At 35.0% G+C, this 22,796-nt stretch overlaps 1 protein-coding gene across 2 annotated transcripts in view; it reads left to right on the plus strand.

The window, feature by feature from the left end:
- Window positions 1-1,468: 1,468 nt before the first annotated feature.
- TTK (TTK protein kinase) overlaps window positions 1,469-22,796 on the plus strand; it is a 36,459-nt gene continuing 15,131 nt past the window's right edge. The window contains exons 1-13 of one of the 2 annotated variants that reach the window (XM_069488374.1): window positions 1,469-1,533; window positions 2,753-2,893; window positions 5,417-5,639; window positions 6,007-6,113; window positions 7,971-8,114; window positions 8,603-8,717; window positions 8,908-8,980; window positions 9,080-9,174; window positions 10,829-10,916; window positions 12,020-12,143; window positions 16,442-16,590; window positions 20,221-20,357; window positions 21,726-21,849. In XM_069488374.1, coding sequence (XP_069344475.1) covers window positions 2,755-2,893; window positions 5,417-5,639; window positions 6,007-6,113; window positions 7,971-8,114; window positions 8,603-8,717; window positions 8,908-8,980; window positions 9,080-9,174; window positions 10,829-10,916; window positions 12,020-12,143; window positions 16,442-16,590; window positions 20,221-20,357; window positions 21,726-21,849 — 1,518 coding nt within the window. In that variant the 5' untranslated portion in view covers window positions 1,469-1,533; window positions 2,753-2,754. Of the gene's footprint in view, window positions 1,534-2,752; window positions 2,894-5,416; window positions 5,640-6,006; window positions 6,114-7,970; window positions 8,115-8,602; window positions 8,718-8,907; window positions 8,981-9,079; window positions 9,175-10,828; window positions 10,917-12,019; window positions 12,144-16,441; window positions 16,591-20,220; window positions 20,358-21,725; window positions 21,850-22,796 lie in introns of those variants that run through there. The other variant, XM_069488375.1, reaches the window with a different exon arrangement.

The following is a 22,796-nucleotide window of genomic DNA, read 5'->3' on the forward strand; positions in this document are numbered from 1 at the left end:
AAGGTATTGGGCCTCAAAAAATTGGAACAATGAAAACTGTCTTACAGATTTTTAAGAAGCAGGTTTGGGGAGGAAGATTAGAGGCTCGGTTTTGTACATTTGAATTTAGGAGCCCTGTGAGACATTTAAGTGGGGATGTTAAGTAGGCAATGGATATTTGAGCATGGAGTTTATGAGAGAGAGCTCAGCTGGAGATATAAATTTGGGAGTCATCAACACGTAGGTAGTAAAGACAGAAAACTGGGGGAGATCACTAAAGGAGGGAGTGTACAGAAAGAAATGTTAGGGTGAGGTTATTCAGCAGCAGTATTTTCAGGAAAATGCAAGCTTTGAAATTAGGCCCCAAAGATATCAACAAGAATTGGTGGAATAGTAAATAAACTCCCTCCAAGCAAAAGCTGCGTTAGACGCAGTGGTGCAAAGGCAGTGATTAGCCAACCATGGCATACCAAATCATTTCATTCTGCTGAAGCAAAAAATACATAGCCAGCAGATATGGAAAGATGCATTATGAGATGAAGGGCTCTCATGCTTGCTGGGTGGCTATCCAGAGCTGGGAATGTGAGGGTTCTAAGGACAGCTTGAGAGTTAACAAGTGACAGCTATAGTTTCCTACATATACACAAAATTAACCAGTCTGTCCTACCATAGAACCTGTCCTGATGCTGGCACAACAGAGACATCTCCTCTAGTTTAGCAAATGAAGAGAAACCTTTGCCCTGGACCACAAAGCCACTTAACAGCACAGCCTCACACCAACGAAGATTACTAGGGAGGTGTTTTTCCCCTGAGGACACCTGAGCCCTTAAGTGGGACAGGCTCGGAGAAGGGCTGCTGAGAAGGCGAGTTCAGGCAGGGGATTCACGATGGGTGTGTGAGTCCTGCACAGAATTTGACAAAGGGGAGAGTCCTGGCTTGGAGACAGAGCAGGGAGTCAGTTAAGGATAGTGGAAGGGTCTAAGTGGAAGCTCAAGGACACAACGCACCGAGATTTTTTGAGCTGGAGGAAGGGCTCAACGTAGTGTTGTGAAAGATCCTTTCTTGTCACATCCTTCCTAAGCCCGGCAGTGAGGAGCGCGGGGGACCAAGGAGTGGGGTGGCAGAGTGGGTGAAGGGCCGACCCACGGTGCACTTCTCAGGTCCTGACGCTGGGAGCAGCCGTCCCCGCTCCTATTTTCCTCTCACCGGCTGGGTTCGCCCGGGAGTGGCAAAAATTGGCCCTGGTTAAACTGGAAGGTGCAGGAAAGCCGGCTGATAGGTGCCCGGGGAATGCCCGCCGAGTGCCAGAACGCCACCATTGCAGGCCTCGCATGGGTGGGGTCAGGGCCAAGGACTTTTCCGGGGCGGTGCTGACAGGGCAGACAAAGGAGGAGGGCCTGCCTCGATACACATGGACCAATCACGACAGACGCCTCCACGTGACTAGAATTGACCAATAGGAGGTCGCAGAGATAGCGGCGGGGAAATTCAAACCTGTTTGCGGAAAGGGGTTTGGGTTCCATCTTTTCTTCTCCTCGGCTCGGCTTCTTGTAGGTGACTTGTGCCTCGCGGACGCACCAAGGAACGGCGGTGGCCGGTGGGTCGGCTCGGCGGCAGCGCTGGTCCGTAAGGGTTGGGGGCGAGGCGGAGGCAGCTCGGAGCCAAGTAGACGACACAGGGCACAGCTAAATGATCTGGAGGGGGAGGGGAGGCCTGGCTGCCTTGGCCCGTTTAGGGGGTGGGGTTATGCGGAGTGTTTCTTGAGGAAGTAAGAAGTGGGTGTGTACCTCGCTGGAAACGGAATGGTGGGGCACCTGCACACGGAATCGTTTACCAAAAGACTGTCTTCTTTTCTAGTGGGTTAGAACTGGGAGAGGGGGTGGTGGCCGTGTTACATTCTGACAGTTAGCTTTCAAACCTAAGAGGTGGGGTGATATCTTGCCACCCATTTTATCGCCCCCTTTCGTTGTTAAACTCGAGGACGGGGTTGACATTGTTATCCGTGACTCTGAATTAGTGGGTTGATGTTTGAGAATCACAAAGACGCTATTGACAGAAAGACTGCAGACACTTTGTTGACTAAACACCACCACCATGCAGATGAACGCTATACAGAAGTACAGTAGATTCTTGATATTAGAATAATGAAGGTAGCAAATCATGATTATGTTAGATATGCACAAGAACAAAGTTGCTGATATCCCAATTATCAATAAAGGCCAGTGATGTTCATATTCTGCTTTGAAAGCACTTGCACGTTGAAGATTTATTTATGTAAAGTAGGTGAATAAAGGAATGGTTATTCTTATTACCAAAAGGATTCTTATGTCTGTATGTCATTACCAGAATCCAAGCAAACACTCCGTATTTTTTAAAAAATGACTAAGTTTGGAGATGGCCTAGAGAAAAATAATTTTGGAAAAAGTGAAAGAAAGGCATTCAGTGGATAGAAGAAAAATTGAAAGTTTAAAAGGGGGCAGCATTTTTGTGTAGTGCAGTGACTTCTAGCGGCTTCATTGAGGTTATATTGGGAAGAAAAGGTATACTTGGACTGTGAAACCTTGCTGGACAAATTACAAAGATGTGTCCCTTGTTTTTGTGCATAGCTCCACTAATACTATCCTAATAATATCTGCATTTAAATGTGTTCTCAAAACTAATGCTTTAGTCTTCTGGGTTCTGAAAGGCTTGTGTGTGTGTGTGTGTGTGTGTGTGTGTTTTCCCTTGATGTTAGTTAAAATAGGAATTATGACTGGTTCAATCTTTTTCTTAGACATGGAGTCTGAGGATTTAAGTGGCAGAGAATTGACAATTGATTCCATAATGAACAAAGTGAGAGATATTAAAAATAAGTTTAAAAATGAAGACCTTACTGATGAGCTAAGCTTGAATAAAGTCTCTGCTGATAGTACAGGTGAGTTTTTTCTTTTTTTAAAAAAAATAATAACTTTATTGAGTGTCCTCTAAGATAAAGGAATGAGATGTTAACCACTATATGTTAACATAATGTAATCTTCTCAGTAATTGATGTTTACCCATTATAGCACAATCACTATATTCTAACCCCTTTGTGTGGAAAATATTCCACAATTTTCTGCTTACTTAAAAAAGAAAACTTAACATCATTTATTATAGTGTGGTCAGAGGTAGTTGCCTTAACTCTTCCATTATTGTCAGCTATTTCTGCTGATGTGCCTGTCATCAATAGATTACTGTTTATACCATTGCTTTTTTGCTGTGAAGTGAGAAAGTCTTACCAATCTTAATAAAATGATAAGTAAATTTAACATAAGACACTCAATTTTTGATTTGGAGAATCTTGCTATTATTCCTTTGGCCTTTTTTTCCTTTTCTCTCTTACATTTTGTTTCAGCCACAATGGCTTCCCTAATGTCCCACCTGTATGCTAGACCAGCTTACACTCCAGGACTTTTACTCTTGCTATATACCTTGAACACTGTTCCTCAAATGTCTGCCCACTCTCACCTCTTTCAGGTCTTTATTTAAATGTCATGTCAGTGAGGGCTTCCCTAACTTACCTGTTTAAAATATCAGCCTCCTGGGGGTGGGTTTGTGTTCCCTACTTCTTTCCGTGTTATTTTTCTCCACAGTACTGATCACTTTATAGATAATTTACTCATGTGTTTGCTTATTGTTTTTCTCCTCCACTAGAATGTGACATCCTTTAGGGCAGGGTTTTTATCTGTTTTGTTATATTCACAGAACTTAAAATGGTGCCTGGCAATTAAATATTTGTTGAATTATGATGAATGAGTGAAAGTGCCCAAAGTTTCATACCCTAGCTTTGTGAGAAGTATTAGCTCAGAAGCCTGATCCTTTTATGTATTTCAAATGGTTGAGGTCATTTGAACAATACCCTTGGATAATTTTGTTGTGTCTGTACTAACCATTAAATGGATGAGGGATTGAAAATAAATGGAAGAACCTGTGACCTAGTTATGGTGGCAGACTACATTTACTTTGGAACAACCTAGAAAATGATAATTTTGGTGTCAAAGTCTTTAAAATAGAGTATCATCATACTTTATCATGACTATCTCTAACAAAGCTTGTACAGCAAAGTAGATGAGTACCTACTTAAATCCCACTGATCCTTAGCTCACTCAAAACTGTAAACACTTAACATTATGTTGATAATCATGATGTAAGACATTATGTTAAGTATTCAGTAAGGTTCAAAGATCCTTAAAACCGTAGTTTTTTTTTCTAGATGAGAATTTATATATTCATTGTGTTACATCGTAATGGATGCTGGGCATCAGGAATACTAGCATAGTAAAGACGCTAATGCTGTATGTGTCGAGTAGAGGAAGAACGGGGTACTCTGAGACATGAGGAATACATCTGCAAAGCCACAGATGGAAGAATTTGATTTTTAGACATTTCACAGACTAATTTGTTAGGAAAGCAATAGGCGATAAAGCAATAGGAGAGAAAATTAGGTTAAGATCAGACCAAATTAAGTTTAAAGTAAGAAAGCAAAGTGTGAATGTACTATATTTTAGTAGAAAGCAGAAACAGTAATTTTGTTTCCAAAAGTAAAGATTTAAGCTTTGTTGAAGGTGACTGAAGCTGATAGAAGAAATGATAGCTTCTCTGGGAAATCTGAATTTGATAATGCTTAGTAATGACTAAAATATCCTAAACAGAAGACAAGTTGTCTTTTAAAACAACTAACACTAAAGAAAGTAAAAAGTACGTTACAGTATGAAGGTTATGGTTGGGGTTCTCAGAAAACTGACAGCCACAAGAGGGCCTATAAATGCTGACTGTCTAGACCAGGGTAGCAATAGTTTTGTGGGACCAGGGAATTAGCAGGGCCTCCAGAGGAAATGTAGCTAACTTGGAGAGTGAAGAAAATGACCACATCAGTTGCTAATTTTTTGTAAAGCTGGTTTTGTTTGGTTGTTTTACAAGTGTCTGAGGTATCTGGTGATAATGTTGGATGGGTGAGATTGTAAAGAAAGTTGTGTTAGGACTGGAGCAATATAGTTAATGAGTAAATCATTGATGGAAAATTTTCTAAGAAAGTTTGTATAGGTAGTGGTGGGAGAGACTTAGGTTTTCTTTGGATAGTTAGGATGCTAAAATTATAATTATGCTGCTACAGCATAAAATTTTCTTAGTCTACATACAGTTTTTAAAGGCTTATAAAAAATCCCCCACTTATTACTCAATTTTTTTCTTTCCTTCAAAATATATAGATTTTTGGAATAAAATTTATCCTCAAAAAAGATAAATATACTATAAATAAGTTGCTTATCTTTATATGAATTGTTAAAGTTTAAAAAAATTATTACAAGGAGTTTATATACATTGAGTATAAATGGTTAACTATAATTTGAAGAGAAAATGGAATTTGGCATTTGTTTTATGTCTTTCTTCTGTCGTAATATGTTTTGTTCCCCTTATTCAGATAACTCAGGAACTGTTAACCAAATTATGATGATGGCGAACAACCCAGAGGACTGGTTGAATTTGTTGCTCAAACTAGAGAAAAACAGTGTCCCCCTAAGTGATGCTCTTTTAAATAAATTGATTGGTCGTTACAGTCAAGCAATTGAAGCACTTCCTCCAGATAAATATGGCCAAAATGAGAGTTTTGCTCGAATTCAAGTGAGATTTGCTGAATTAAAAGCGTAAGTATTAGTATTTTAACTACATTTAAGTAACTACAATAGGTTATATGTAACTTTGCTGCAAAGAGGGAAAATGAAAACATGTTGTCAGGATTGCTTCTGAGAAAGTTAATATTTTTTGACCAAATACTTTCGCTTATAATTAACAAGGGGCTAATGTAAACTCTCTTTACTATGTAGATGTTTCCATAAATATTGCATATTTTCACTGCTTTAAGATATTTTGAAAAATAACTTATTAGTATTTAATTTTACACATGGAAGACAGCAATATCCCATGTCTTTTGGAAAGTAGAAGGAAGAGTTATCAAATTTAGGTTTAGCTGTGTCCTTTTTCTTAAAGTTTGACTGAAATTTTTTATTACAGTATTCAAGAGCCAGATGATGCACGTGACTACTTTCAAATGGCCAGAGCAAACTGCAAAAAATTTGCTTTTGTGCATATATCTTTTGCACAATTTGAACTGTCACAAGGTAATCTGAAAATGTCAAATCCAAATTTTAAGTAAAAAACAACTTCCTATTATAATTTATATCCTAATATTGAATCATATATATGAAGTGGAAATTTGAGGCAAAAGGCATTAAAGTTGGTCAAATGAGAATATAAGGGGAAAATGCCACCTAAGCATAATCCAGAGAAATAAGCATGAACATTGTATTTGCGCTATTAGTTAGATTCAGGAAACATCTAAAGGAAAATAGCTTCTTCATTGAGTATTTGTAGGTTGAAGGACATAAAACATTAAAGCTAGAGCTTAGATAAACTTTTCTTATGCTATGGTTTCATATAATAAAAATAGATTTTAAAATATAGCTGTGGCATTAATTGGTAGTTCTCCTTTAAAATAAAAGGTAAACTACTATAGAAGCTTTATTTCTTGCTCACTTGGTTCTTCATAATCTGGACCATTTGGATAGGACCAGGACAGTCTTTCTCAGATGTTTTTAGCCTGGCTATTCCTTAGTCTTTTCTTTTTTTCTCATTTTCTGGAGCCTTTGTATATACCATCATTCTGACCTCTGGCTAAGTGTTCCTATTTTCCCTCTGCCTTGTTTTCTGCTACAATTCTAATCCCATTTACCACCAGTGATAAACATATTTCAGTATTGGCAGAATCTCCATGAGGTGCCCAAAGCAGGGCTCAGTCACTGGAGCGTACTCCCCAGGATTGTGGTTGGAGAAAAGTATTGTATAACTTGGAGATGGTTTGAGAACCCTGACCTTTTACCTATTGAGATGATTTCTGAGTCCCAGTAATCCAAATCATCTTATCCAATCTATCCTGTGCATCATCAGCTTACTTTTTAAAATACCATGCCTTTCTGCCTAGAAAAATTAATTCTTCCTTCTTGCTTGTTAGAATAAGTTTAGCCAGGCCTTTAGGACTCTTTTCCATTCTAATTTAAAACAGTAGCAATTATAAATTTTACATATTTAGAACACATAAATATTGAAAATCTCAAATTGAATTATCTGTTAAAAAAGAAATAATATTTATCTGTACCACTGTAATGTGGTAGTAGCCTCAAGTCAAAATTGTGATTATTTTTGAGCAAGGTTGATAGATACCCTGTCAGGAAATAGGCAACATCCCTAAAATCCTATGCATAGTCTGGTGTGTTTGTATCTTTGGAGGGGTAGAGGACATTCTATTGTTTTTATCAGATTCTCATAGGGATCTATGACCTTAATTAATAAGCTTCCTAATTATTAGTTCTAATTTAAGCTTTTCTCTTCTTTTGCTGTCCTAAAAGTACATGAAATTCTACCACGACTCTCAATAAATGTAGACTTAACCACTATCAAATATATTTATATTTTAAAAAAATTTATACACTGTCAGAAGCTAGAGGTCCTCTCTTAATCATCTAAATACCCTGAGTGCCAAGTGCATAGCATAACTCAGTGGCTCCCATGATGTTGATCACATATTTTGTAGAATACATGATGTATATATTTAATATTTATAAACCAAATACTAGGGTTAAATTTGTAGTTGAAAGAAAATTTGGGTAATCTATCAGTAGTAAGAAAGGCAATTATGATGTATCTCAGCTATTTTGCTTTTTGGGAGTAATGGCTTTATTACACTTCTGTTACTTCTGAAAATGGACAATGGTGATAAATTAATGCATAATTACTTAAATTACATATTATACAAGGAAACTATTTTGACATCGAATTGTTATCAGAAGAGAGTTGTTTGTGTGAGCCTTGTGATAGTTTTGCTCAAGTCTTTTAAATTTTTTCTAGGTCCTGATGAATAAGTATCTGTGTTGGGGGGTGAAGATTGCTGCATAAACATGACAGTTATTTTTCTTTGTTAGGTAATTTCAAAAAAAGTAAACAACTTCTTCATAAAGCTGTAGAACGTGGAGCAGTACCACTGGAAATGCTGGAAATTGCTCTACGAAATTTAAACCTCCAAAAAAAGCAGCTGCTTTCAGAGGAAGAAAAGAAGAACTTATCAGGTAACTATTAATGTGTGCTAATACTTTTCTTTGGTAGGTAGTACCACAAGTAAGGATTCAGCATAATATTTTATAGAAAAATATTTATGTAGAATGGTCATAATCTAAGATTAAATTGTAGATGTAAAGGAGGCAAGACTTTTAGAAGTAAAAAAGCCTTTACAACCCTGTTGAAATTTATCCTTTTTTTTGGCTACTCAAACTGTCATTGGTAACACATTAAAAACAACTATCTAAACAAGAGAATGGCTTTTTGCTTTTAGAGAAATAGAAAATGTACTTTTACTCTGGGTAAACCGTTATATAACTAAAGAGAATTTGAAGAAGTAGTTAAAAAATTATCTTGATAACATCTTCATGTCTGCATATCTTACTTGGGAACAAATATTTATCATGAATTGACTTTTTAAATATTCTTATTTGTCAGATGACTTTTTTTATGCATTTGTATGTCCTTACAAATTTAATCAGTTTCAAAATTTTCACAGCATCTACAATATTAACTCCCCAAGAATCATTGTGCAGTTCAACTGGGCATTTGCAGAATAGGAACATCAGTTGCGATTCTAGAGGACAGGCTACTAAAGCCAGGTTTTTATATGGGTAAGGAAACTGAAACAGTTTTTTAAATGCTCATCATGTATATAAATACATCTACATATGTGTTTTCATGTAACTGCATGTATCTACATATATATTTTCACATAAATGTGGTAACAGGGTTTAGCAGTAGAGTGGAAATTCATATTGATATTTTTCTTTGAAAAATTAGGGGTGTTTTCTTTCTGTTTAGAGAGAACATGCCCACAAAAGATGCAGAAATAGGTCATCGGAATCCCTTGAAACAAGCTAACAAAACTAAACGGGTAAGTTATTTTCAATTTGCTTTGATTAAGGTGGTGTGGTGGTAGTGAAGTCTTTGTTTATTTCCCAGTTGGTTACTTAATCTTTCGAAATATTTTTAGTCATGCCCATTTGGAAGAGTCCCAATTAACCTGCTAAATAGCCCAGATTATGATGTGAAGACAGGTGGTTCAGTTGTGCCAAGTTTTTTAAAAAGGTATGTTGAGTTTTAATTTTTTAAATTTTTTGTTGATATTTGAAGATTGATGAGAGAATGGTCTTAAAGTCTTTTACTGAGTAATAGTAATTATGATGAAGTTTTTATTCAGTTTAGAAGTTACTGAGTCTAAATGCTGTCAGGAACAAAGGAATGAGTGTAAAAAATGACTTTGTTTTGCTTTTTCACTGGTTAATCAGGAAGCATGTTGGAAAAAATATTAAGTAAACTTGAAATGTAAAAGATTGTGCAAACATCCGTGGGGTAAAAACTCCTGATATTTGGGCATTTCTTGCTTATGGGTAGCCTCTCTGGTAAGAGTCTCTTTCCAGTGTGTTTGAGAGTTTCCATAGCAGGGGTGGAAGGAGGTCTGGGAACAAATACCTTTTACAGCTAGTTCAAGGGAAAGAATAGCTATCAGTGGGAAAGATTATTCAATCACATGCTTCAGAGTCCCGGCGCTTCAAGTGGGACAGGTTAGATAGAGATGAAATATTGTTCATCACATCCAATGTGTTCCCCTTCCCTCAATTTGAGTGTTTATTCCCTTATAAGAAATGAGAATATAGCATTCTAGTTTAGCTAAAGGAGATGTATTTTCTGGTCTATTCCTAACTCTAACCACCATTTATAATATTATTTATTTTGGAAAAGTCTCCTTAGATTCCAGAGAATCATTTTGCAAGTAAACTTTAGGAACACAAATGATTGTTTTTAGTTGATGTCTGCTATGAATAAATTCATATTATATTTTGGCCTTGACTAAAAGTTGATATTAAAAACAGCATTTTGGAAAGTTAAGCTCTAAAATCTTATCATTATCACCTCATCTTACTCATCTCCATTTTAAATACCTAGCTGAAGAATAAAGGAGACTTCCTCCCACTCTAAAAAAATAAAAACCAAACCAGTAAAACTCCATTTTCCTGTTGTGGGAGCCCACAAAAGAGTTTATATTCTGGTTCTTTTTTTTTTTTTTTTTTTTTTTTTGTTGAGACAGAGTCTCACTTTGTTGCCCAGGCTTGAGTGAGTGCTGTGGCATCAGCTTAGCTCACAGCAACCTCAGACTCCTCGGCTTAAGCGATCCTACTGCCTCAGCCTCCCGAGTAGCTGGGACTACAGGCATGCGCCACTATGCCCGGCTAATTTTTTCTATATAGATTTTTAGTTGTCCATATAATGTCTTTCTATTTTTAGTAGAGACGGGGTCTCACTCAGGCTGGTCTCGAACTCCTGACCTTGAGCAATCCACCCGCCTCGGCCTCCCAGAGTGCTAGGATTACAGGCGTGAGCCACCGCGCCCGGCCTATATTCTGGTTCTTATCCTTAAGCTATTTGCAATCTGAAATGTAGTTTCACTTACATACGTTTTCTTTTCTACATTCTTACCCTAACTCCAACTGTAACCTATTAGATAATAAGGAAGCAGGCAATCATCTATCTCATTATCGCTTTTGTCATTGCCCAGCACCTAATTTTTTAGCTAAGTTACCTTTGTATTGAAATTATGTCACTTTTGGAAATGTCTTTTTAGGAGATTTTTCCAATAAAAAAGTATGTATGTTATTAAAAAGCCAACTTTAAAATGAAAAATACAGTGAAAATATTGATTTTTAAATTAAATATTAAAATTATTTTGTTTCATGGGTAAAAGACAGACCTCTGGATCAGAATGCCGAGATGTGATTCTACCTGGATCTAAATCAAGTGGAAATGATTCCTGTGAATTGAGAAATTTAAAGGTATTTCAATTTTTAAATCTTTATAGGAAGCAAACATTCTTGAATTAGGGTTCATAGAGCATTTTCTGGAGAAAGGTTTCATAGTTTATATATCTCCAGTAGGGATCCTGATACCCCAATGTGGTACCACCAATGGGAAGTGGTATAGAAGTTCTAGACTATACTTCTCCAAGATTAAGGGGTTAGAGCAAGGATAAGTGATCTCTTAGGAGAACCTTGAAGTAGTATTTATTAGGGTGTGTTTAAGCAGATTAGTTGGTGGTTTGGGAATACGTAGCTGGGGGAGCTGTTGCCCCGAGGTTTTGTTTTTGATAGGTTTACTCATATGATTTTGGTAAGGCATTTTTGAAAAAATGAGTAAATTGTGTTGAGGCAAAAGTGAGGGCATAAATAATCAATCCTGACCTCTTGGTATGGCAGAGATACTTTGTGTGAACTTCAAAGAAAGGAAATAATTTTAGTTCCTGGTGCATTGTGATTTTTAGGGGTTATGCTATTCTTACTATAATTGAGTTAACTCCCTGGCATCACAGTGTGGGTCTTTTCAATTTTATACTTTAGTAATGCCTCTCCTTCATGATCTATGCTTTAAAATACTAATTTTTCCTAATCATAGCTATCTTAGAGAACAGTGCATAATTGTGCCAAAAAGTTTACTCTCTGGATTTAGACTATTAATATCTTAGGATTATGGAAATATTAATTGTGACTAATACTGTTATTTTTGATGATAAAATAACAATCATAGTAATAAAATACTTAAATTTTTTTTCTCTTGTCATGAGGCATATCCTATGTTGGAGTCAAGCTTATTAACCTTTTCTCTTTTTAAATGAAATATATTTTAGCAATTGATTAATATGTCCATTGAAAGCAAATTGACAAAATTTATGGTTATGACCCATCCCATTGCTCTAAATCAATAATTCAGAAAGTTAATCTTGCTTGGAGGTTGTGCGTCTACATGTGATTATAATAGATAATTTTGCTAGCCATCTTTTCACATAGATAAGGCTTTATTAGTATATTGAACGATAAGAGAAAGTACAACTCTACTGTTTACGGGACTTTATTTTTATTTCATATCTTTTCTTTTCATGTAGCCTATTCAAAATAATATTCATTCCAAGGAACCTCTGGTGTCAGATGAGAAGAATTCTGAACTTATTACTGATTCAGTAACCCTGAAAAATAAAACTGAATCAAGTTTCCTAACTAAATTAGAAGGTAAGAGTGGTAATCAGTAGACTGATTTCTTTAATTAAGAAAACCACTTTATAGCTTGAGAAAGCAGACTGCCACCTAAGAACTATGTTGTGAGCCTGTTTCTATGTTGCTATATCTTGTATTTCAGTTCAATTATACAGAGTATATGAAAAGTACTGAATCTTGTAGCATAGGAAATTTATTTGCCTAAAAGGTGCATGAAAGGAAGCGTGGAGGGAAAATACAATGAACTGAGATTTTCCCCAGTTAGCTTGATAAATATTTTCTGGAAAGAACACAGAAGCTGTTTTTATTTGACAACTCACCCTTTCATCTTTTAGCAAACATTTGATTTTCCACTACATGGGTATAGTCATAAATGTTCTAGGATATAAAAATGAATAAGACAGGGTCCCAAGGAGGTTGTAATTCAGTATAGGAGATATACAGAGATATGTAAATGTAATACTTAGTAGAATGTAGAGATTGTCATGAGAGCCACATCAATGAAATGCTATGCAAATTCAGAAGAGGGAGAAATTTAAGGAATTAATTTGGTTTAGGGAAAATATTATGTGGAGGAGGAGAAGAAATTTGAAGAACTATTAGGATTTAAATGGGAGAAATAGCAGTAAGAAGAGTATTTCAGGGCCAGGTGTGGTGGCTCACGCCTGTAATCCTATTACTCTGGGGGGTCGAGGTGGGAGGATTGGTTGAGGTTAGGAGTTCGAGACCAGCCTGAGCAAGGGCGAGACCCCCATCTCTCCAAAAAAAAAAAAAAAAATAGAAAAAAAATATTAGCCAGCAACTAAAAATAGAAAAAATTAGCCAGGCATGGTGGCATGTGCCTGTAGTCCCAGCTACTGGGGGTGCTGAGGCAGGAAGATTACTTGAGCCCAGGAGTTTGAGGTTGCTGTAAGCTAGGCTGATGCCACGGCACTCTAGCTTGGGCAACAGAGTGAGACTCTGTTTCAAAAAAAAAAAAAAAAAGTATTTCAGGTGGAAGGAATAGCATAGACAAAAAAATAACATGTAAAATATTTTAGGAATAAGACTAGTTATGCTGAAAACTGTAACACAAGTAGTATAAAATACTGTGACACAGGGAAATAACACTAGGTAAACTTTGAATGCTAGGCTTAAATTTTGAATTTTTTTAAATGGCAGGGTACCACTAAAGATATTTAAACAGAATCATCATAGGAATCATCATTTTCCAGACAAAGGTTGCCAGATTAAATGTACTAATTTTTTTTTCTTTCAATAGGACTGAGGAGGAACTTTGGACAAAGCAAGGCTTGTTCTAATGTTTTCCTAGGACTTTGCTGGTTTTAGTCTTAAAAGTCTAATGTCTCAGGAAAGCCTCAGTCTCAGGCAAACAGGGACAATTGGTCACTCTAGAATAGTCTTTCATCTTTTTTTTTTTTACCATTATTTTAATTGGGAACAGATTTTTTTTCCTAGTATTTGGTGGAAATTGTTTATATTTTACATTTCCTTGGCATCTATTATAAACTGGTATGACTGAGAAAATCATCTTTATCAAATTTGCTTATTAGTACTTATTTGACAACTAATTTAATGTTTTTAAGTCAATACGTGTTGAGTGTCTACACTGTACCAGTAATACTTTATTAATATAGTAAGACATATAGTCAGAAAACTGCCCAAATCATAAGACAGCCCAGTGAAATACCACAAGTGAATTTATACTTGTAATCAATACCTAGATCAAAAAATAGAACATTACTAGCATCCCAATAACTTCCTCGATCCCCTCCCAATCAAATTGCTCTCTCCTTCCAAACGTAGTCACTATTCTGACTTCTAACACCATAGAGTGAAATAAAGCAGTGTGCATTCTTAGGTCTGCTTCTTACACCCTTGTTTATGGATCTCATCCATTTTATCTAGTTTGTTGATTTTTTTATTGTCTTATAGTGTTTCAGTGTATGAATATACAAGAGTTTGCTTCTTCAAATGTACATGGATAACTATTTTTTGTCTAATGACTAATGCTGTTATGACTGTTTTGATATCTTTTGGCTCACGTAGGTACACATTTCTATTGAGTATATTCTAAGAGTGGGATTGTTGGGTCACAGGATATGCCTATGTTCAGCTTTGGTGGATGGTGCCAGATAGTCTCCAAAGTGATTGTACTGACCCTTGACCATTAATTATGTTGCTCTTGCTCTATATTCTTCCCAACTGTTGTATTGTTGGTTTTTAATTTCAGGCATTTTGACACTAAGTGGTGTCTCATTGTGATTTTAATTTGCATTTCCCTAATATCTGCTATTGAACATATTTTCTTATGTTTATTGGCCATTTGGATATCCTTTTGGGAAATACTTAGTTTGAGTCTTGCTGATATTTCTATTAGGTTTTCTTTTTTCCGTTGATTTTTAAGAGGTATTTATATGATCTAGATACAAATCCTTTGTTGGATCTATGTATTACAAGTACGCTAACTTCTCCCATTTTGTGGTGAAGACTTGGGATGAAAAGCAATTCTTAAATTTAATGCATTTTAATTTATCAATCTTTTCCTTTGTGGTGAGTACTGTCTATGTTTTTAAACAAATCTTTACTCCAAAGTCAGAAAGATATTGCCATATTTTTGTGGATATATTTAGATTTATCATTTTTACCTTTCACATTTAGATTTATATTTACCCTGAGTTTAATATTTATGTATTTGTAAGATCAAGTGTCAGGATTCATTTTTTTTTTCCCCATGTCAATATATGGTTGATTTGTCATCATTTATTGGAAAAGTCCTCTTTTCCTTCACTGAATTGTTGTAAACTAGGTGATTCTGTGTCTGATATCTGATTTTGCATTCTTCTCCATTCTGTATTTATTTTTGTCTGTCTTTATACTCATACTGTCTTAATAACTGCAGTAAGTCTTGATTATCTGTCACTGTAAATCTTCCAACTTTGTTCTTCTTCAAGACTATTTTGGCAATTCCAAGCCTTTTGGATTTCCATATAGATACTAGAATCTATTTTTTAGTTGCCACTTTTAAGAAATGAGATTTTGATTGAGATCTAATTGAACCTATAAAGAAATTTGGGACAAATTGACATCTGTACAGTTAAGTTTTCCAGTCCATCAAACTGGCATATCCTTTCATTGATTGAAAATATGGAGAGAATTGTTTTCTGTGTAGAGATCTTGCCTATCTTTTACTAGATTTATTCCTGGATATCTGATATTGATACAATGATAATGAATGGCATCTTTTAAAAAATTATCTTCTACCTTATTAGTATATAAAAATACAATTGATTTTTACTGATTCATCTTAGATACAGTGACATTGCTAAATTCACTGAATAATTTGAATAGTTTTCCTATGGATTCTTTTGATTTTTATAGGTACACAATCATGTTGTTTGAAAATAGTATAGCTTTTTTTTGTTGTAATCCTTTTAATTTTCATTTATTTTCTTTGCCTTATTATGATTGCTAAGACCTTCATTCAGTATAATGATAAATAGGAGGAGATGACAGGTGGCATTCTTGTCTTATTCCTTTTTCTGGTATTTTATCCTTAGTATGATGACTGTTGTAGAGGTTTGTTGCTACTCTATCAAATTGAGTTCTGTTTTATACCTAGATTACTAATATTTTTTTGTGTGACTGAGTGTTTGGGTGTTGAATTCTATCAAATGCTTTTTCTGCATCTGTTAATTATATTTTCCTTCTCTATTCTGTTATGGCAAATTACATTGGCTTTTAAATGTTAATCAAACTTTGCATTTAGATATAAACCAAATTTGGATATAATTTGTTATCTCTTATATATCAATTGCTAATATTTTGTTTAAGATTTTTGCATCTATTATCACAAAAAGAATGGAACTTTGATATTCATAGAATATTAAATAATTGTGGCGGACCTTTGAGAGAGTAAATTATAGGCTACTATAAGGTAAAATTTTTATGTTAAACTAGAGGTCTATGAAAATTGGTCAATTAGCTTCTCTTTATTATTAAGACTTTATATCCTTTTTATCTGTGTGTTTTTAAATTTTTACTTATTTATTTGTTTACTGGTAAAGACCAGAAATATTTAAATCTGGAATAGTCTCTGATAAAGCTCTGAATAACAATTTAGGAAGGTGGCTATGTTGCAACTTTGTCAAATTGACTTGTCAGTAACTGGCTTATAGCTTTTAGTTTCTCTTTCTTTGTTTTGTGTTTAAGAGCAAAATACTAATACAGTTTAGCATGTTCTATTGTTTAGGCTTAGTATTATTATTGTCAAATACTCTTTTTAATGGCCTCAACAACAAATACGTTTTCAGAAACTAAAGAGCACCAAGAACCAAAGGTTCCAGAAGGTAACCAAAAACAATGGCAATCTAAGAGAAAGTCAGAATGTGTGAACCAGAATCCTGCTGCATCTTCAAATCAGTGGCAGATTCCGGAGATAGCCCGAAAGGTTCATACAGAGGTAACTTTCTTTTCCACTAAAGTACAACATGCTATTGTTCATAATGCATTTCTGAAGTTTGATCATGTTAACGTTTTCTTTTATTAAATGTTTATATACTGTATTTAGTGGAATAATTTATTTAAACGCTTTTTTTCCCCCTATCATTTACAAAATGATGATCACTAGCAGTCATTGGTTCAGTGAGTGTAAATGTCAGACTAAATTCTTTTCTGTTTTTGAAGTTTTGTAGATTGCTGATAGACTGGCGCAGAAGTTGGCAAACTATAGCCTATGGGTCAAATCTAGTTCCCAGCCTGATTGTGTAAATAAAGATTTGTTGGAATATAGTCATACCCATTCATTTAATATCTGTGGCTTCTTTTGCACTGTAACAGCAGAATTAAGCAGTTGCATTAAAGACCACTTGGCCTGCAAAGCTTAAAATGTTTACTATCTGGTCCTTTACAGAAAACTATATGCTGATCCCTGAACTAATGCAATGCTGTCCCAAACATTTAACAATTTCCTATGGTCATACTCATAGATAAAAATAGAAAAAGGGTGGGGAACCTATGGCCTTGGGGCCACTTGGAGCCTTCTGGATCCTTGGATGCATCCTCTTGACTGAATCCAAATTTTACAGAATAAAGGGATTTGTTCTGTGAAATTTGGATTTGGTCGAGGAGCCACACCTGGGGATCTGGAGGGGCACATGTGGCTTTGAGGCCATGGGTTCCCTAATTTGTAATATGGTGAATGATCATGCCCAGTTGCTATTTCAGAAGGAACGACCTAGTGGACTACTGGAGAGCCATACTTACAGTTGATGGTAATCCTTTCCTCACCATTTCTTTTCAGTGCCTTTTAGTGAAGACAGTAAAGGCCTTAGATTGTAATTCAGTGCTTCTCAAACATTTTGATCTTGGAACTCCTTTACACTCTTAATTATCAACTCACCTAAAGAGCTGTTGTTTATGTGGGTTATAGTTATCTCTATTACTATACTAGAAAGTAAAATAAAATTTTTAAATATTGATTTATTAAAAATAATTATAATAAACTCATGAATATAATACATTTTTATGAAAAATAAGTATTTTCTGAAACAAAATAATTATAGTAAGAAGAGTGGCATTGTTTTACAGTTTTTGCAAATGTCTTTAATGGTTGGCTTCACAGAAGATCAGATTCTTTTTTTTTTTATTTTTCTTTATTTATTTTTTTTATTTCAGTTCATTATGGGGGTACAAAAGTTCAGGTTGTATATATTGCCCATGCCTCCCCATCCCCCCAAGTCTGAGCTTCAAGTGTGTCCATTCCCCAGGCAGTGCGCATTGCACTTATCAAGTAGGTATACACCTATCCCTTCCCCCCAGCCCCCACTTCTGTCCGATACCCAATTGGTGTTATTCCCAAATATTTGCTTTTGTATTCAATCTGTTTCATTATCACATGTCATACAGCAGTGGTCCCCAACCTTTTTGGTACCAGGGACTGGTTTAATGGAAGACAAAGACAGTTTTTCCACAGATGGTGGGTAGGGGGAGGCAGAACTCAGGTGGTGATGTGTGCCATGTTCTAACAAGCCACAGACCAGTACTGGGCTGCAGCCCGGGGATTGGGTACCACAGATATAGTCTTTGGAAACGCCAATATAAACTCATGAGAAAATAAAAACAAGACAGGTACATACTGTCTTAGTATTACTATGAAAATACTTTTGACCTCTGAGACCCCCTGAAAGGGTCTTGGGAACACCCCCTCCCCAGATTCCTGGACCACTGATTTAAGTGGTAGATGTAGATAACAAATGTTAGATGATAAGGATCCTGACAGGTTGAATCTTGGATTATATTAAACAAGCATCTCCTCTTTTTTTCATTTTGGAACTTGTAAGCTAATAGGATGGTAAGGAAATTCAAAACCATTTGTGGATCATTAGGGAAATACAAATCAAAACCAAAGCTAAATACCACTTTGTACCCACTAGGATGGCTATAATTGAAAAGAGATGATAACAAGTGCTGATAAGGATATAGAGAATTTTGGACCCCTCACATTGCTGGTGGGAATGTAAAATGGTGCAGTCACTTTGGAAAACATTCTGGCAGTTCCTTAAAAGTTTAAACATAGAGTTATCATATGACCCATCAATTCCACTCCCAGCTTTATAGTCAAGAGAATTGAAAACATATCCATACAAATATTTGTACATGAATATTCATAGCAGCATTTTCATAATTGCCAAAAAAATGAAAGTAATAAAATATCCATCAACAGTATGAATGGATAAACAAAGTGTGGCACATCTATACAGTGGGGTATAATTCAACAATATAAAAAGTAATGAGGTACTGGGACATGCCACAACATGTATGAACATTAAAAATATGCTAAGTGGAAGAACCTCATCACAAAAGATCATATACTGTATGATCTCATTTCAATAAAATGTTTAGAATAGGCAAATCCCATAGAGAGGGAAAATAGATTAGTGGTTTCCAGAGACTGGGAGCAGTGGGGAATGAGGAGTGACCGATAGTGGTTTTGGGGTTTCTTTTAGGAGATGAAAATATTCTAAAATTGAATAGTGGTGATGGTTGCACAACTGTGAATATACTAAAAATCATTGACTAGTACACTTAGGAAAAAAAAGAAACTTTAAAGACTGAAATGTAGAAAGTAGAAGAGATTTATCCATTGTGGTTCTCGAGAGCATAATGAAGACTAGTGTGTTGCAATTATAATAGAGAAACTGATTTAATCTAAATATCTGCAATACTTTCTAATAACTAAAGCTGTCCCAAAATTGAAGTGCACCTATGTAGACAGTAATGAGTGCTCAGTTACTACAAATATTCAAGCAAAATGTGGCTCTGTGTTTGATTGAGATGTAGTACAGCGGGGGTTAACAAACTTTCTGTAAAGGGTTAGTAGGCTTTGCAGGCTAGATGGTCTCTGTTGCAACTTTTCAATTCTGCCATTAGAGCATGAAAACAAAAACCATAGACAATAGATAATAAACTGGCATAGTCATGTTCCAGGAAAACTTTGTTTAAAAAGTAGACTATAGGCCAGTTTCAGCCTGAGCCTGCAGACTATAATTTGCTGATCCTACTGTAGAGGACGTTCATTTATCATTGTTTGGGATTTGTACAAGATCACTTCTCCAGAGTCTACATCTCTTCTAAGGAAGAACACAAGATAGGCATTTGCCATTCCAAATTTTGCTAAATAATTAGTCTTTGGTACATTTGAGGAGGGTGAGGGATGTTGTTTTATTGACCGTAGAAAGGCTAATTTTAAGAAGCACAAAATGCTATTTTAGATTATAAAAGTTTAATATCTATTAAAATAGCTCTGACTAGGGGTGTGGGGGATGTAGATTTCCTTTTGTTAAATAATTTTGTGTGCCTTCACTCTACTTGTAATTAGTTTGAGCAGACTGTACCAGACTTAAGAGTTGGGAATAAAAGAACTATTTTAAAAAGTTATTGAAAGTCTGAAATACATAAACCTACCTGTTTTAGTATGCTTTTGTATTTCATAGTTTATTATTTTCTTTTAAAAGTTATAATGTTTGTAAAACTCTTGAACAGCTGACTAATTTAAGAACTCTAAATCATAATATTTTTTATTTTGTTTTAGCAGAAACATGCCGCTTTTGAGCAACCTGTTTTTTCAGTTCCAAAGCAGTCACCACCAATGTCAGCACATAAATGGTTTGATCCAAAATCTATTTGTAAGACACCAAGCAGCAATGATTTGGATGATTACATGAGCTGGTAATTACTTTTGGCACTTAGCTTGGTAGGCAGGGTGGTACAATAGAATTAACATGGACTTCTGGGCCAAATGGTTCTGGGGTTGAATCCTGCTCTTTTACTTTGTAGACTTTTCCAAATTCATATTATTTTTCTCAGCATCGGTTTTTTCATCTATAAAATGGGAAGGGGAAAGTGGTTACAATAATATGTATTTTTAAGGATTAGTGTGAATATAGTCTTTGTCATATTGTAATCTGTACCTACAACCTATAAATGCTCTAAGGATGCAAAACTTGCATTGCCACTTGTATACCTCTCTCACTGAGAGAGATATTTTAAAGGTTAGCATTCTTAGAGTGGATAAAGGGTAGATAAATTTTTTAACTTAGGAGGCATTAATTGGAATGTGATAGTTTCTGGAAGAGGTGAGTTGAATAGTTCACACAGCTCTGGATGTGTTCAAAGGTGTAAGACTTGAGTGGATAGGAATGAGGGATGAATAAATAAATTGAATGGTCAGTGCTAATTAACAGGGAACACAAGGGATATTGCAAAAGCAAATGAATGACATTTCAAAGAAAGGAAATAAAGGGATGTGTTATGTGTAACCTTCAATTAGTGGCTATGTTTTTTAATATCTTAGGGGATAGCTTAAGTCCGTGGTGCCTTTTGCTTTTCATTGCATAATATAATCTTCGTTTTTAATTAGAGCTGGTCTTCGAGATTATATAACCCAGCCTCTTACCTATTTAATACAATTTTACTAGATATTGCCTCATTTTATTATACATATAATATGTTAAAGAATGATTGCTAACTAAAATAGTGATGTAGGTATTTCTTGTGATATTATTTATTGTTAACAAATATTTGTAGAACGCTTTTGTGCCAAGCACTGTTCTAGGTATTGAGAATATTAGTAGCAAACAAGGCAAACAAAGCACAAATGTGTACTGAACAGATTTAAGCTCAAATGCCAAACTCTGATGTAAATGGCTTTCATATAGTTCTAGCAGGCCATTAGAGAACATTATTGTTAAAAAACACTCAAAAAATTTATGGTCAGCCATAAGCTGATCTTTGCCTTGTCTAAATTCTTATAAAATAATCCTAACTCCATATTTTAAATGCCATCATACTTATTTTACTAACAAGTATTTCTTGTTTGGGTACAAAAATTACTTTTGGAAAGAATTCCCAAAGTAAAATATCTGGTGGTAGTGTATCTAGAATAAATAAATATTAGCTATATTGTGAAAACTAACTTGGGATCTGTTTGATATAACAACTTTAAATTTATATCAACCTTCTAAAACACATGAAAACTGAATTAAAATCTTGTTTTTCAAATATTAATGTTTTAAATAAAAAAAAAATCTTTCCTAGTTTTAGAACTCCAGTTGTAAAGAATGACTTTCCACCTGCTTGTCAGTTGTCAACACCTTATGGCCAACTTGCCTATTTCCAGCAGCAACAGCAAATACCTGCTACTCCACTTCAAAATTTACAGGTTTGATAAGCTTTATATATGATGGTATATATTAAGGTATAATCAGTTTCATAGATTATATTTTTACAACATCTAGATGTCGGGAAAGGTTTTAAGAACTTGTCCATTCTTATTCCTATTAGGCAAAATTTTTCTGATGTCATAAAAAGTATATGCCTTGTGACTTTGAGAAGTTAATTATTGAAGAAAGTAATGAAGTTGCTCTTTATTAACTAGGCCAAACAATCCAGTTTGAATAGCTGAATAAAATTTCTCTTATAATCAAAGTTACTTTTTATTCTATTTAACTATTCAAGTTGTTAGTGAGCAGCTTCATTTTGTTTGTTGATTAATATACAGTTCATTTGGAAAAAGTAATTTTCAAGAATATCAGAATAGAAATATGCGGTCATAGAGCATATTATAATTATTATAAACTGAGAGAAAAATTGTTTGCTAGTGAAGCAATTACATTGCCTTATGAAAAAAATTAGATAGTCTTCACACTAATAACTAAAATTAGTTTCTAATAACTATCTCAGAGGCAGCTTAATATTGGTAGAAAACATGGGCCTTGGAGACAGACTGCCTGGGCATAAATTTTGGCCTCAATACTTACCAGCTCTGTGATCTTTTGCAAGTTACCTAAATTCTCTGTACCTATTTTATCACCTATAACATTAATAAAGCTACCTACCTCAGGATGTTTGTGAAGATTAAATTAGTTAGAGCGTGGTACTTAGGAAATAATAAATGTATGTTAGCAATTTTTATTTAAATAAAACAGCAAACAGTAATTATAAAAGTCAATTGAGTAAAAAAAATAAGTCAACAGAAAGTAGAACGGTGGTTATCAAGAGCTGGGGGAGGAAGGAATGGGGAGATATTGTTTAATGGGTACAGAGTTTCCGTATGTGATGAAGAAAAAGTTCTGGAGATGGGTGGATAGTGATGATGTTCGCACAACA

The sequence above is a fragment of the Eulemur rufifrons genome, chromosome 15 (assembly GCF_041146395.1).
Source record: "Eulemur rufifrons isolate Redbay chromosome 15, OSU_ERuf_1, whole genome shotgun sequence".
NCBI lineage: Eukaryota > Metazoa > Chordata > Mammalia > Primates > Lemuridae > Eulemur > Eulemur rufifrons.